The sequence below is a fragment of the Trachinotus anak genome, unplaced genomic scaffold, assembly GCF_046630095.1.
Source record: "Trachinotus anak isolate AG129_WGS33_773 ecotype Australia unplaced genomic scaffold, CSIRO_AGI_Tana_v1 ptg000021l, whole genome shotgun sequence".
NCBI lineage: Eukaryota > Metazoa > Chordata > Actinopteri > Carangiformes > Carangidae > Trachinotus > Trachinotus anak.
In genome coordinates this window covers 19,165,331-19,177,692 of record NW_027273872.1, presented here as the reverse complement: position 1 = coordinate 19,177,692, position 12,362 = coordinate 19,165,331, and the positions used below count along the sequence as shown (strand labels likewise).

The following is a 12,362-nucleotide window of genomic DNA, read 5'->3' as shown; positions in this document are numbered from 1 at the left end:
TTTTTTTCACAAATCATAATTTGACAAACGTAATTGATATAATTAGATAAGCCTAAGAGAGGGAACGCTGCTTTCATCTTCCTAAACCAATGTTTTTAAAAAGCATTACACATTAAAGAAGATCAGCACCAGTCTGCTGTCTCATCTGGCCATGTTGAAGGCAAGCAGAGACACACTGAATGTCTGCATTCCTGACCATGTTCAGCAAGGATGAAGCTTCATCTCCAGAAAGCACACAGTCTGAGTAATTTAGCTGTAATCCTGTGGTTGCTACTTTTTTACTGATGTAATGAAACAGAAAGGCTGTGCAGTAGCTGAAAAGAATATTCTTCTTGACTGTATGAACATGTTTATAATTTTTTGTTGTAAAACCAGAGGCTATTTACATAAACTTAAATGCCAACAAAATGCCAGCAAATCTGAACTTTGTGTAACGCCTGTAGGAGAATATAAATTTGTTATGACCGTTAATGGTTAGAGAATGAGTCCCTGGCAAAGTGAGACATTTGTATGTGAGTCCCTCCATCAGACTAGATGTGTGGTTACTTTATAACGGAATGGGTTCACCGTATTATGTAAATTCGCCTTGCTTGATTCCCTGGAGGAGCTGCAGAAGGAGATCATATGATTGTCCAAAGATCCTCCACAAGATCTGTGTCATCCAGCAGCCAGTGGAAAAGAAAACAAGCATATCAGTATGAATGCTGCGGTCAGATCCATTTGAGAGAATCGCCTGTCAAAGCTCATTTGGTTTTCGATTGAAAGAAGCATCAAGTAATCTAAGTTGAACTGAGCGCAAGTTGTGTAACTCTACAAACTGATGATATGCATCACTGGATGAAGAGTTTTTTCTGACATGTGTTGACCTATTGCTCATTCGTATTGACAGAACTGCCCCACTGGGAGTGAGTCATAATGTGATCGACCATTTAATCAGAATACATTGGGAATCATAAGTACAACTTGTGTAGGAAGGCACTTACATGTCTATGTGTTATGACAGAAGTAAACAACATCAAAGCAATGGTGTTGTTCAAGACCAACACTTTGCCATAGTTTCAAGATTGTGTTTTATTTTGATTCACATCTATCATTTATGTATGAAATTTTCACGAGGTGTAATCTAAGTGGAAATAGCTTCCTCTGAACTGCTCATGCAGTGCATGTTCTTTACATGTGAAGAGCTGAACACAGATTTGTAAACGAGACTTCACACCAATGGGAAAACATAACAACGCTGCAGGCGTGTATCACAACACTGACCTCTAGCTCAGCTCACTTGACCTTTCCCATTGTGTTCATCACATCTTAACACAAGTGTTAAATATAAACTAAACACTGACCAGAGCATGCAATTAATATTAGCAAAGGCCTGGAGCATTTATTGAGATGTTTGTCTTATCAAAAAATCATATGACATCTGAGCCATGTGATACTATTAACTTTGAACCAGACAGGGAAGGCTACTGTTTCATTTATGAAGCTCCGTGTTTTTTCTCTTGATTTGTGCTCGGCTGTAACAACAACAGACACTTGAAGACTGACTCAGATGAATGTGTAGCAAAGGCAAATGTTTATCCGTGACCCACAAATGACAATATCTGCACAATAAATGACAACATGTCTGGTCTGACATCTGCGAGAAATCAGACAAATATTCATTATATACTTGTACATATGCTCACTTTATGTAAATGGATCTGTACTGCACATAGACACTGAGGCAACTATGGCATTTCAGTTCACATTCTCATTATGTAATTATAAGCCTCAGGCACACCAGCATCTTTTCAATTAAAGATGTTTTAGAAAAGTTTAACTACTCATCCAAGGCAGTGCTCATCACTCACTGTTTTCAGTCACATGTCTATAGAGGCTATTTAAGGGTGAGGAGAGGGCTGGTCTCAGGTCAGTGTTTCTTGATGTGATTGAAAAGGATTTGCCATGGCAAGTCACTGATCAGTGTTCATGTATGTCCATAATTGCAGCCGCCACTTTACATAAATCACATACACAGTGAGGTAGATAATAACAAACAATGCAATTAAAGGCTGAATACATAAATCTATACAAGTAAATAACTTACAGTATAAAAATAAAAAAATAAATATAAATAATAGGAAAAAGGGACACCTAAGATAGACCCAAACCTTTACTGTGTGCTGCACAGTATATACACTGAACAACAGTGGTAAAGAATTAAAAACAAAAGTACAAAATTGTGCTTACATACCCAGAGAGAAAGAGCATTACCACTGATATACTTTTAAATACATGCTACCTCCCACAGACAGAACAGTGCACACATAAAGCATGAAACGGCTCTGACTCTCCTTTCTCCCTCTCTACCTGAGGTGATGATCCCACTTGAAATTGTTGCAAACTCCTTAACACTCCCGTTTATACTCTTCACTTTAATGAATCCTCATCACGACTAAGAGGAGGATGTTCAGTCGCCATAGTGGGATCAGAGTACGCCAAAGCCTTTTGACCTGTAGTAGAGAGAGTCAGTGTGGTCTTGACGCGATCATCTTTTTCTACATTTTTTGACATTTATGCATCATTGAATCAATTCTGGATCATTTACTGGGCAAATCACTGCGTGCCTTCAGTGTTTCCTGGGAGAAATTAGATTAAGAAATGGTCGGGCACATAACCTTCCTATAAAGCTGCAAATTGTTGTGGAGCTAAGCTAGCTGTTTCCCCATCTTTTCAGTCTTTGTGCTAAGCTAAGCTAAGCTAACCAGCTGCTAACTGTGGCTACACGTTTACTGTACTAGCATGAGAGTGATATCAGTCCTCTCATCTATTACTGGGGAAAAAGGTGAATGAACAGGTTTCACAAAATGTCAAAGTATTCATTTAAGTAAATGAATATGCACCATTTAAACTCAATAGAAATTAGAGACCCCAAGTCAAGTAACAGTTTCTCTTGTCTTCATTACATGTAGTTTCCCATCTCTCAATCTCTGTCTCTCTCTCTCTCTCTCCACTGTCGGAGTCAAACAAAGGCATAACTATCATAACCATCTTGAAGAAACCACTTCAGAATAATGCTGTTTATCACATGGATGGCACGTGCAGGACTTGGTCTATTTCAGCAGAGAAGTTTTGTATTGACAGAAATGACCCACACAATTATTATTTTTCTGAAATTATTTTCCTGGACATCAATTCTCCGCTTGAGCCTGGGCGTGCATCATTATCACAAAGAATAAAAGCAATATTCCCTCTCCATGAGCTGATCACTTCAAAGCTTTTGTGTTTGTCACTGTATACTTTTCTGCTTCTGTTGTTATATCTGTTTTTACTCCTCTGATGCCCCCATATTGTGATCTGTTCCAGCTTTTATGAGTTGCCTTAGGCCAGTGCAGTCTCATCAATGAACACTAACATATTGAGGGTGGTTACAACTACGCAGTCCTGGCCTCTGTTGTCCAAAAGTAAATAATTCATATATAAGATGTCTTTTAAAACTATATTTTTTAAACTAGGATGAACTAGTCACTATTTAGACTTACTTTGGTTTTAATTTATACCCTGAGACGGGCCATAAATGTCCATACACTTTAACTCATTTATTCATGTTTATTCCTCACTTGATGCAGGTTAGAGTTGTATTGAATGCTCATGCTCTTTTTCCTGCTTTACATTCACACAGGTGCACACCTTCTTACTCAGGAGCTGACCAGGGCAAGCACCGTCCTCCACTGTCGGCCACAGAGCAGATGGGAGGTACGACCCCACTAACCCTGTCTCGCCTCAAGCTGGCAGCTGTTGAGGGAAGGAAACAAGTACTGCTCAGGTTTGAAGATTTGTAGCAGACATGAGCCAAAATTTTTGAATAACTATGGCCCACTACTATTTACATTAATACCAACAGTATTGTCTGATGAAGACAGTTCAACTTTGTCTTTGCAGTAGCAGGCTACACAAATGGCATGTATGACTAACACGCTTTCATAAGCTTGTTTTGTCTACTCACTGTAGCTTTAAATAACTGATGTTATATGAGTTCCCTTTAGGAAACAGGCAATCACATGAAGCATGGAGAAGTTGAGAGGACCGTATTTCTCCGAAGAAGAATAAAGTATAAAACAAACAATGCAACGGTAATAAACATGGGAGCGAAAGGGAACCTTTTGAAGGAATTATTACAAGCACAAAGACATTTTCACTCTGCGGAGAACGTTTCAGCTTCAACTTGATTTTAGCATCCGACTGCAATTACGCTGCATTTTCCAGACAACTGGCTGTTGAAGATGAAAGGTTTTAATATGTGTGAATCTGACAAACCAAACATAATGTGCATCAGAGAAGGACTTATCTGCTGTCAGTCGATTTTAACACTTTATGACTTTGGCAGCCCTTTGAGTCCCTTCGTGGTAGAGATTTGTATCATTATTCCTTCACCACCACAGCTCTCCTTCACTGAGAAATCAGCATGAACTAGTCCCAGGCATGATTGGATGAACACACCACTCACTAAGCTGTCATTGGTCCTGACTTTCAAACTGACAAAACATGTAGTTGCTCAGGAAAAGTATTCAAATTCCTCCTTAATTTATTCTTCAAAATCAGTTTCTCTTTTCACAGCAGCATCATCCATATCAGGTTCACAAAGGTGACCACTGCCAGGGAGACCGTTTTCATTGCCCGATTATTTGTCAGCAGAATTACATAAAATGTACTGTACCAATTTGTACCAAACCTGGTGGACGGTTGGGGCATGGGTCAGGAAGGAACCTGTTCATTTTTGGGGCAGATCCGGCTCATTTACTGTGAATTTGAATTTTGTTCTCTGAAGTTTGTTTGACATTGGCATGGCAGAGTTCTGCGCTTTCTGAGTGCCCTTCTAGTTTGATGATGGTACCACCTTCAAGTAGCAGCTAGCCATGCTAGCAGCTCTGATGCTTTACTTACACACAGTCATGCTTGAAGCTAAATGCTCAGCATGCTAACATGCTGATGTTAAGCAGTTGTAGTGTGTATTATGTTCATCATTTTGGTTGAGGATGTTAGCATGCTAGCATGACCAAATTAGCACTAAACAAAAACTACGGCAGAGGCTGATGGTAATGTCACTAGTTTTGCAGGTATTGGTCATTAACCAAGTGTAGACAAATTGAATTTTGTCCAGATAAGAGCACTAGATGAAAAGTCAGGAACCATCAAGGTTATTACAATTCATCCTGAGAGGACTTGAATGTTTGTACCAAATTCAATTCAATTCAATTCTATTTTATTTGTATAGCGCTAAATCATAATATACATTATCTCAAGACACTTTACAGGGTAAGGCCGAGACCTTATGGCAATTTGTCCAACTGCTGAGGGCATCATGCAAATATAGATACAAACAAAAATTGGATTGGCCCTTGGTTTCACTTTAGCAAAGCCTTAACTCATGTCAAAAATTCAAACAAACAAAAAATATATGAAGATGTGATTGAGATGTATCTAGGATGTTATTGGAGTCAACCTGTGGCAGAGGCACACACCTATTTATATAAGGTCTCAGAGCCCATCAATCACTCTAAAAGAGCTTCAGAAGTCCTCTGTAGAGATCGTATAACTAGGCATAAGGACGACCATCTCAACAACACTAAGCCTTGAACAAGTTTGCCAAACGGCATTTAAGGGATTCTGAGTGCATGCGGAAAAAGATTGTCTGGTCTGATAAGAAAACAGAAATTGAACTCTGTGGCCAGAAATCAAAGACCCATGCACTATACACTGCTCATCACCTGGCGAGTACCATCCCTGCCGTGAAGCACTATGGTGGGAGCATAACGCCACTGAGACCTCAGACTGGGGCAACGGTTCACCTTTCAGCACGTCGGTGACCTGAAGTAAACAGCCAAGACAACCAGGCAACTGGGCTGGAGTGGCTTTGGGACATGTCTCTTCCTGTTCTTGAGTGGGCCAGCCAAAGCCCAGACTTTGGGCACTTGTGGTCATCTTCAGGTCTCTCCTCACAGAACATCTGTGGAAAGACCTGAAGTTGGCAGTTCACAGCCCAAAGTCATGAGACAGGACAGGCCCTGAATTTATAAGAGATCTGATAATACGACTGTGTCTCTGTAGTCATTTTTTTGTGTTTCTATCGCAGACATACTCCAGACATTTTCCAGGCCTGTGTGTGGTAGGCTGTTCAGTAATGGTCAAAACCCACTGGACTTGCTGTTTTAGTCTTGCAGATGTTTTGCTACTCAACATGTTTTAACTTAGATACAATCCTCACAGACACTCTTGATGACACCAATTACACTCTTGTTTCTATCTCTGGGAAAGAGGGGTTTGTGTTCACAGATCTAAATTGAAGAGATCAAAATGATAAAATATAAATAAAAAATGTGAATTTAATTCAGGGTGGAATTTTCTTTTTTGTCAATAGCTGACAGAGCTGAGTTTAAAGACCCCATTAAGCAGGTCTGCTGTGTGCTCTGGAACAGCGACAAAAGTCACAAAAGTCACAAAGTGTATCCTATTCTCTATGAAGACTGGTGTGAAAATAATTATATTATTGTGCACTTTGAAAAGTAGTTGAAACAGGGAGGAACCATCACAGGGAATGAACAAACAGTACCTGAAGCCAGCATGAGGAAAGCTTAAATATATTCCCGCTGACCCGTGGTCAGATCCCAGCAGAGCCCTCTCTGCTGAGCTGCTGCAAACCCTGGATCAAAGCCACCCATGGTGATGTCAGAACAAAGCTCCAATAAGAGAAAATCACATCTTTGGTGTAAGGTTTATGGATCCCCCCCCCGAGGCCTTGTTCAGTATTAAAACATAATTGGTAGTGATAAGTTCAATGTCTTAAAGCTGAATCTAATCATCATTTGGAGAAAGAAAAAGGGAGATGTTTAAAAGCCCGCTGGAAATGTGTGTTTTAATTGAAATGAAAAAAGGACACAAATCTCTTTTTGTGTAAAAGTAATTGAACCATGTGTCTCAATTGTACAGATGTTTCTGTCCCTTGGAGTTGTTTCTATTTCGTCTTTGCAGAGCCTAAAACCTTTTAAAGTAACCTTAAGGAGGTAATTGTTATATTTAGTCTTACTGATGATATTGTATTGACTTTGTCATCTTCAAGTTTGTACATGAAAGTCTTTGTCATCTGTGTATTTATCACACTACAGTATGAGCATTATACTTTTCAAAGTACTACATGTACATACATTGGACTACCTCAAAATTCATCGCTAAAGTAGTTTGTTTGTCCTCCTTCTTAATTTCAAGTTATCAGGATGTGGAGCAGACTTTCAGGCTCAGCTAGGAGTGCCTTTTTGATTTGCTTTTCTTATTATGACACAGCAAATGATCTTTGAAGGGAGGGAACTGCTGTCCGCTGAGGCGCACACTGTTTGGTAAAGCGCACAGCAGAGGCGCGCGTTAAATAGTCAAATCATAGTTTGCTTCCAGAGATAAACGTGTTTCAGAGACTCTCTTTGCTCTGTGGTGATTAGAATTCAAGTTTTGTTGTTTTATATCGCTTAATGTTTGTAAGGGGAAAACACGCCCTGACGAACTCCAGGCAAGGGGACGCGCTCTTGGAGAGCAGACGCCGGCAGGAGAGCGCCCGCTGCGCGCTGTCATCACAACCACAACCCGGCGACTGTTGACAGGACGTGAAGATGAACGCCACGGACATACTGTGCAAAAACAACCAAACAGTCAACTTGACTGATCCGTCATGTCTGAGCTCAACTCCGCCATCGTACAGCCACATCGACATCACCACGTTCATGCACATATTCCCCTCCATTTACGGCATCCTGTGCGCGGTGGGAGTTATAGCCAATGGACTGGTCATCTACGCGGTGGCAGCCTGCAAGAAGAAAATGGTCTCAGACATCTACGTGCTGAACTTGGCAATAGCAGACATGCTCTTCCTGCTGGTGATGCCCTTCAACATCCACCAGCTGGTCAGAGACAGGCAGTGGGTCTTCGGGAACTTTATGTGTAAAGCAGTTGTGGTGGTGGATGTGAGCAACCAGTTTACCACAGTGGGGATTGTTACTGTGTTGTGCATTGATAGGTAAGTGTCACATCCATTAATATTACAGATTTGATGCTGCCCAGTCAGTCAGTGTTTTGTTATTATTCTTTTAGAAGGTCGTGAAAACTTACAATATTTATCTTGAATTTAAAACTACCACTTCTACAAATCAAATCAACAATAATAAAAACAACAATAATACCCTAATAGCAAAAATAAGGACAAAGGTAAGGGTTAGGTAGCCTATTTAATGTAACAGGCGACATGACACTTAAAGAGGTAACCACCAGTCCATCTAAAAAGATACCATTAGAGTGGGGTAATCATCTGCAACAACCCATAAATACATCATGTTCCCGGCATAAATGATCTATGTGTCATGTTTACCATCTGAGCACACTCAGGACATGTAAGTGAGTCTTTAAGCCAAGTATCTGACTGATAAACATCTCCTTTTGCAGGTAATCACGGCAGCAGGAGGCGTTTTCAGAGCTTTAATGTCTTCAGAATAATATACATAATGTATTTCTGTAGGGCTACCAACCCAGATATTTGCATTCTGATGAGCAGCATCTGTACTGAAAAATATCCTTTATGGCATTTAGAAAGGGATTTATAACTTATATTTTTATCATTACAGTTGTATCAATATGGATTTAGACTATACAGGCTTGTCATCACAATATACAACTATATTCTTTCAAATTAATTTCACATTTCAAATATAGCCTTGTGGAAAAAAGATTAAACTTCTCAACGCCTTCAAAGCAAGTCATTTCAGCTGTAATCTCTGTAATCTTTGAAAATAGAAAAAGCTACAAATAATATTAACATAATTTTAGTGTTGAGCACTTTTTTATGGGGCTGATTAAACGTTTTAGTTGCCTTCCAACTTACTAATCACAGTGAAGACGTTTTAACTTCTAATATTTCCAAGTACCATCTTTTAAAAACAGCAGCAACAACAATAAAACTTCTTTTTTCCCCCTGGTAGTGCCAACAAAGACAGCGTTTGTTTTACTGGATACAGGAAAGAGTTGTGTCTCCTTTATCTCAGTGCGCTGTATAATTTTCATTTTGTGGCAGTTTTGTGGTTGTCAACATCTTGTTTCCAAATTTTACTGTAAAATCAGAGTGTAAAACATTAATTGAATGTTAGTTGTGTTAATATAAACGGTATATAGGGTTTTCATTTTAATCTAGGCAAATAAAAGTGTCAACAAGAAATATTTAAAGCCTATGAGATATCCTGGAGAAAATTGCAATATCAGCATTTTAATGGTTTACTCGCTAGTTAAATCTCCCCAGACAGGTCAGGGGAGTCAGAGTAACTTGAAACATGTAGTGTGGGACCCGAATATACATCATTTGCCCCACTTCAGAAACACTTGCTGTAAGTAATTTTAAGTAAAATTTATTACCTCTCCTAAAGCCTGAGATCAATTGCAACTAAACTGAAATGAAACCAAATGCAAAATCCAAATAGAAATGTGTTTATTTTCTTCTGCTAAATAACCCTGTCTAAATTACTATATACTCATTTATCCCTGCACTCATCACTTTACTGAGCACGTAATACATTGAGAGTGAATCTTTTTCATGGTACTTGGTTTCATCATTGTTCGCCAAGGATGATAATGACCTCTTAAGTTACTTTTATCGTCTGTGTTTGAGAATGCGGTCCAGCTCTAAAGAAGTATCTCTTTCCTCCTAGGTACATAGCTATTGTCCACCCCACCTCGGAGAAGAGGACCATCCACTGGACCATCATGATTAACATGCTTGTGTGGCTGGGCAGCTTCCTCCTCACCGTCCCGGTCATGATGTATGCCAAGGTTGAGCGGCGGCAGCATTTGGAGGTCTGCATGATGTACCTGGACGGGCCTGAGGACATGTACTGGTACACTTTCTACCAGTCCATCCTGGGCTACATCATCCCTCTTATCATCATCAGCACCTTCTACTCGCTCACCCTCTACCACGTTTTCAGCTCCATCCGCCGGGTGAAACGTAAGCAGTCTGTTTGGGCTAAAAGAGCCACCAAGATGGTCCTGATGGTTATCGCACTGTTCCTGATCTGCTGGTCGCCCTACCACGTCATCCAGGTGATCAACCTGAGCAACAAAACACCAACTATTGCCTTTATCTATGCCTACCACATCAGCATCTGTCTCAGCTACTCCCACAGCTGCATCAACCCGCTCATGCTGCTCATCTTCGCCCAGAACTACCGTGAGCGTCTTTGCCGCAGAAACGTGCTGCACAGCTCCCAGCACTCGTCCAAGCTCACGGTGGTCAAAACAGACGGTTCCAGTACAATCAATGAGCCCAACTTCCGCTCTACTGTCGTCTAGTCAGACAAATGTGTCCTTTTGTAGATACACATGTAAATATTTTGCCACTCACCTCGAAAGGTAGTAGCTTGATAAATGGTGTTGCCCGTGAAGTAATATTTCTGAACTTTTTCATAGTCAGAAATTGATACCAAACAAAAAAGCGGGCATAAAGCATGAGCAGCCGTTTCAGCCATGACTGAAAAAAGTAAAACACAGGTCGTTCAAAAGAAATGCAAAGAAAAAGAAACAAATCGTTGGCTCAGAGGAGAGCATGCACGCTAAAAAAGGAAAGTGTCTGTCTCCGAGCCAAAACTAGAGGGAATTTCAGCACTGACTTCAAGGATGCAAAGGATACAAACCTTCATCAACAACAGGCTACATACAGCGTAATGCTGGTCAGTCACAACAGGTTTTGAGATCTGTCACTGGCAAACATTAACATGTTCAAGTCTGAAATATTGCGATATTTGCTAGTCTTTCACCAGGAGTATTAGCCAGCTTCCCAAGGGCTCATGATGAAATAATTCCAGTTAATAGCTGTAAAGGTTGTTTGACGGAAAATTTCAGTTGCACACATTGTGATGCCTTCACTGTGAACAGACTTAAAATAATTACCGGAGCCACTTTCTAATAAGGAATCCTGTGAAGTTGTAACACATGGCTTTATTATAGTTAATAAACAATGTAGTAATCCTTTATAGATCAGCTATAAGCAATTCATAATAATAAATTAGGGCATTTTAAATGGTTTACAATATAATTGGCAGGTGTTTATCCTCTCTGCTTTGTAATAATGTCGTTATAAATGTTAGTAATCTATTATAACCAGTTTGCAGTCAAAAAGGGTCATTAGGTTTACTTTTAAAGGTTTAGTCTACTGTTGTAAGTGGTAATAAGTTGTCAATAAACTGATTTTGGTCCAGCTCGAGTACCAAACAACTGAGGTATAGTTTTCACAACTCAGCAACCCAAAATGTGTTTTTCTTATTATTAAATTATTAGAATGTGATCAAGTTAACTATCAATAAAGCCATTAATTCCAACTCACTTATTAGAAAGTGTTACACAATACCAAACATAAAATTATTGAATAGTTGGAAAAAAAAATAGAAAGCATTTATGAAACATGACAATTTCTTGCTGATCATTAGAGAAACATTTCACAGCATATCCAAACAACAGCAAATGTGTTAGTTTTACTTGATGACAAAAGTCTGTTATTAATTTTACTACAAATTGCTGACTGTTGCCAGTGTAGGCACTGTATCTCATGAGTATTTGCTAATGACTGACACGTTCTTCACCTTGACCGAGCTGAACGGATGAACGGAAATACTGGTTGTTCTTCATGAACACAGGTTCAAAGTCCAGGCTGAGCAGAATTCCCTGAATCTGTTTTCATTTTAGGCTCTAATTGCTGGAAAATGCAGCGTAAAACACCAGTGACTGCCTTACAGTCAGTGTCTCACCAAAATAAAGACAAGCAAGAATCTTTCAGATTGTCAACACAGGCCTACAGCGGTGCAGTTGATCCCAGTGGATGTTTTACAGCCTTTGTGGTCACAAAATAATATATATCATCCCATCAATAGTGGGGTCAACGAAAGAAAGGCGACAAAAAGCCATGAATACACACAGCAATGGACAACTACATGCTGGGAGTTTGTTACTTAGGAGGAAAGTTGGTGAAACTAATAATAAAACTGATACTCTATATATATATATATATATATATATATATATATATATATATATATATATATATATATATATATATATATATTTTGAGTTAGATGGTGTTGATTTTTGCAGAATACCGTGGTGATCTTCTCCTCCTGTTCTGTTTAATGTACAATCTTCAGACTGTCACTGTTTCGCTTGTCTGTTATTTTCAATCTGTATTCACTGAAATTGCTCAGGAGCTGCTTTTAAATGCATTTTTTGTGACCAGGAGCTTTTTTCTTAGTGGATTCAGAAGACAAATACAGTGAAGGACAAGCAATGCTCTTGCATTGATATCATGT

General features: G+C 39.4%; 1 protein-coding gene across 1 annotated transcript; it reads left to right on the top strand.

Annotated features, from left to right (window-relative positions):
• Positions 1–7,379: 7,379 nt before the first annotated feature.
• Positions 7,380–11,445, top strand: mchr2b (melanin concentrating hormone receptor 2b). The gene is made up of 2 exons (XM_071458275.1): positions 7,380–8,041; positions 9,717–11,445. The coding sequence occupies exons 1-2, from the start codon at positions 7,638–7,640 to the stop codon at positions 10,354–10,356; spliced, it is 1,044 nt and encodes a 347-aa protein (XP_071314376.1). The 5' UTR covers positions 7,380–7,637; the 3' UTR covers positions 10,357–11,445.
• The last annotated feature ends 917 nt before the right edge of the window (positions 11,446–12,362 follow it).

Coding starts and splice junctions, on each gene's coding strand:
- mchr2b (XM_071458275.1), top strand. CDS start 7,638: ATGAACGCCACGGACATACTGTGCAAAAACAACCAAACAGTCAACTTG. Junction 8,042..9,716: donor ACTGTGTTGTGCATTGATAG/GTAAGTGTCACA, acceptor CTTTCCTCCTAG/GTACATAGCTATTGTCCACC.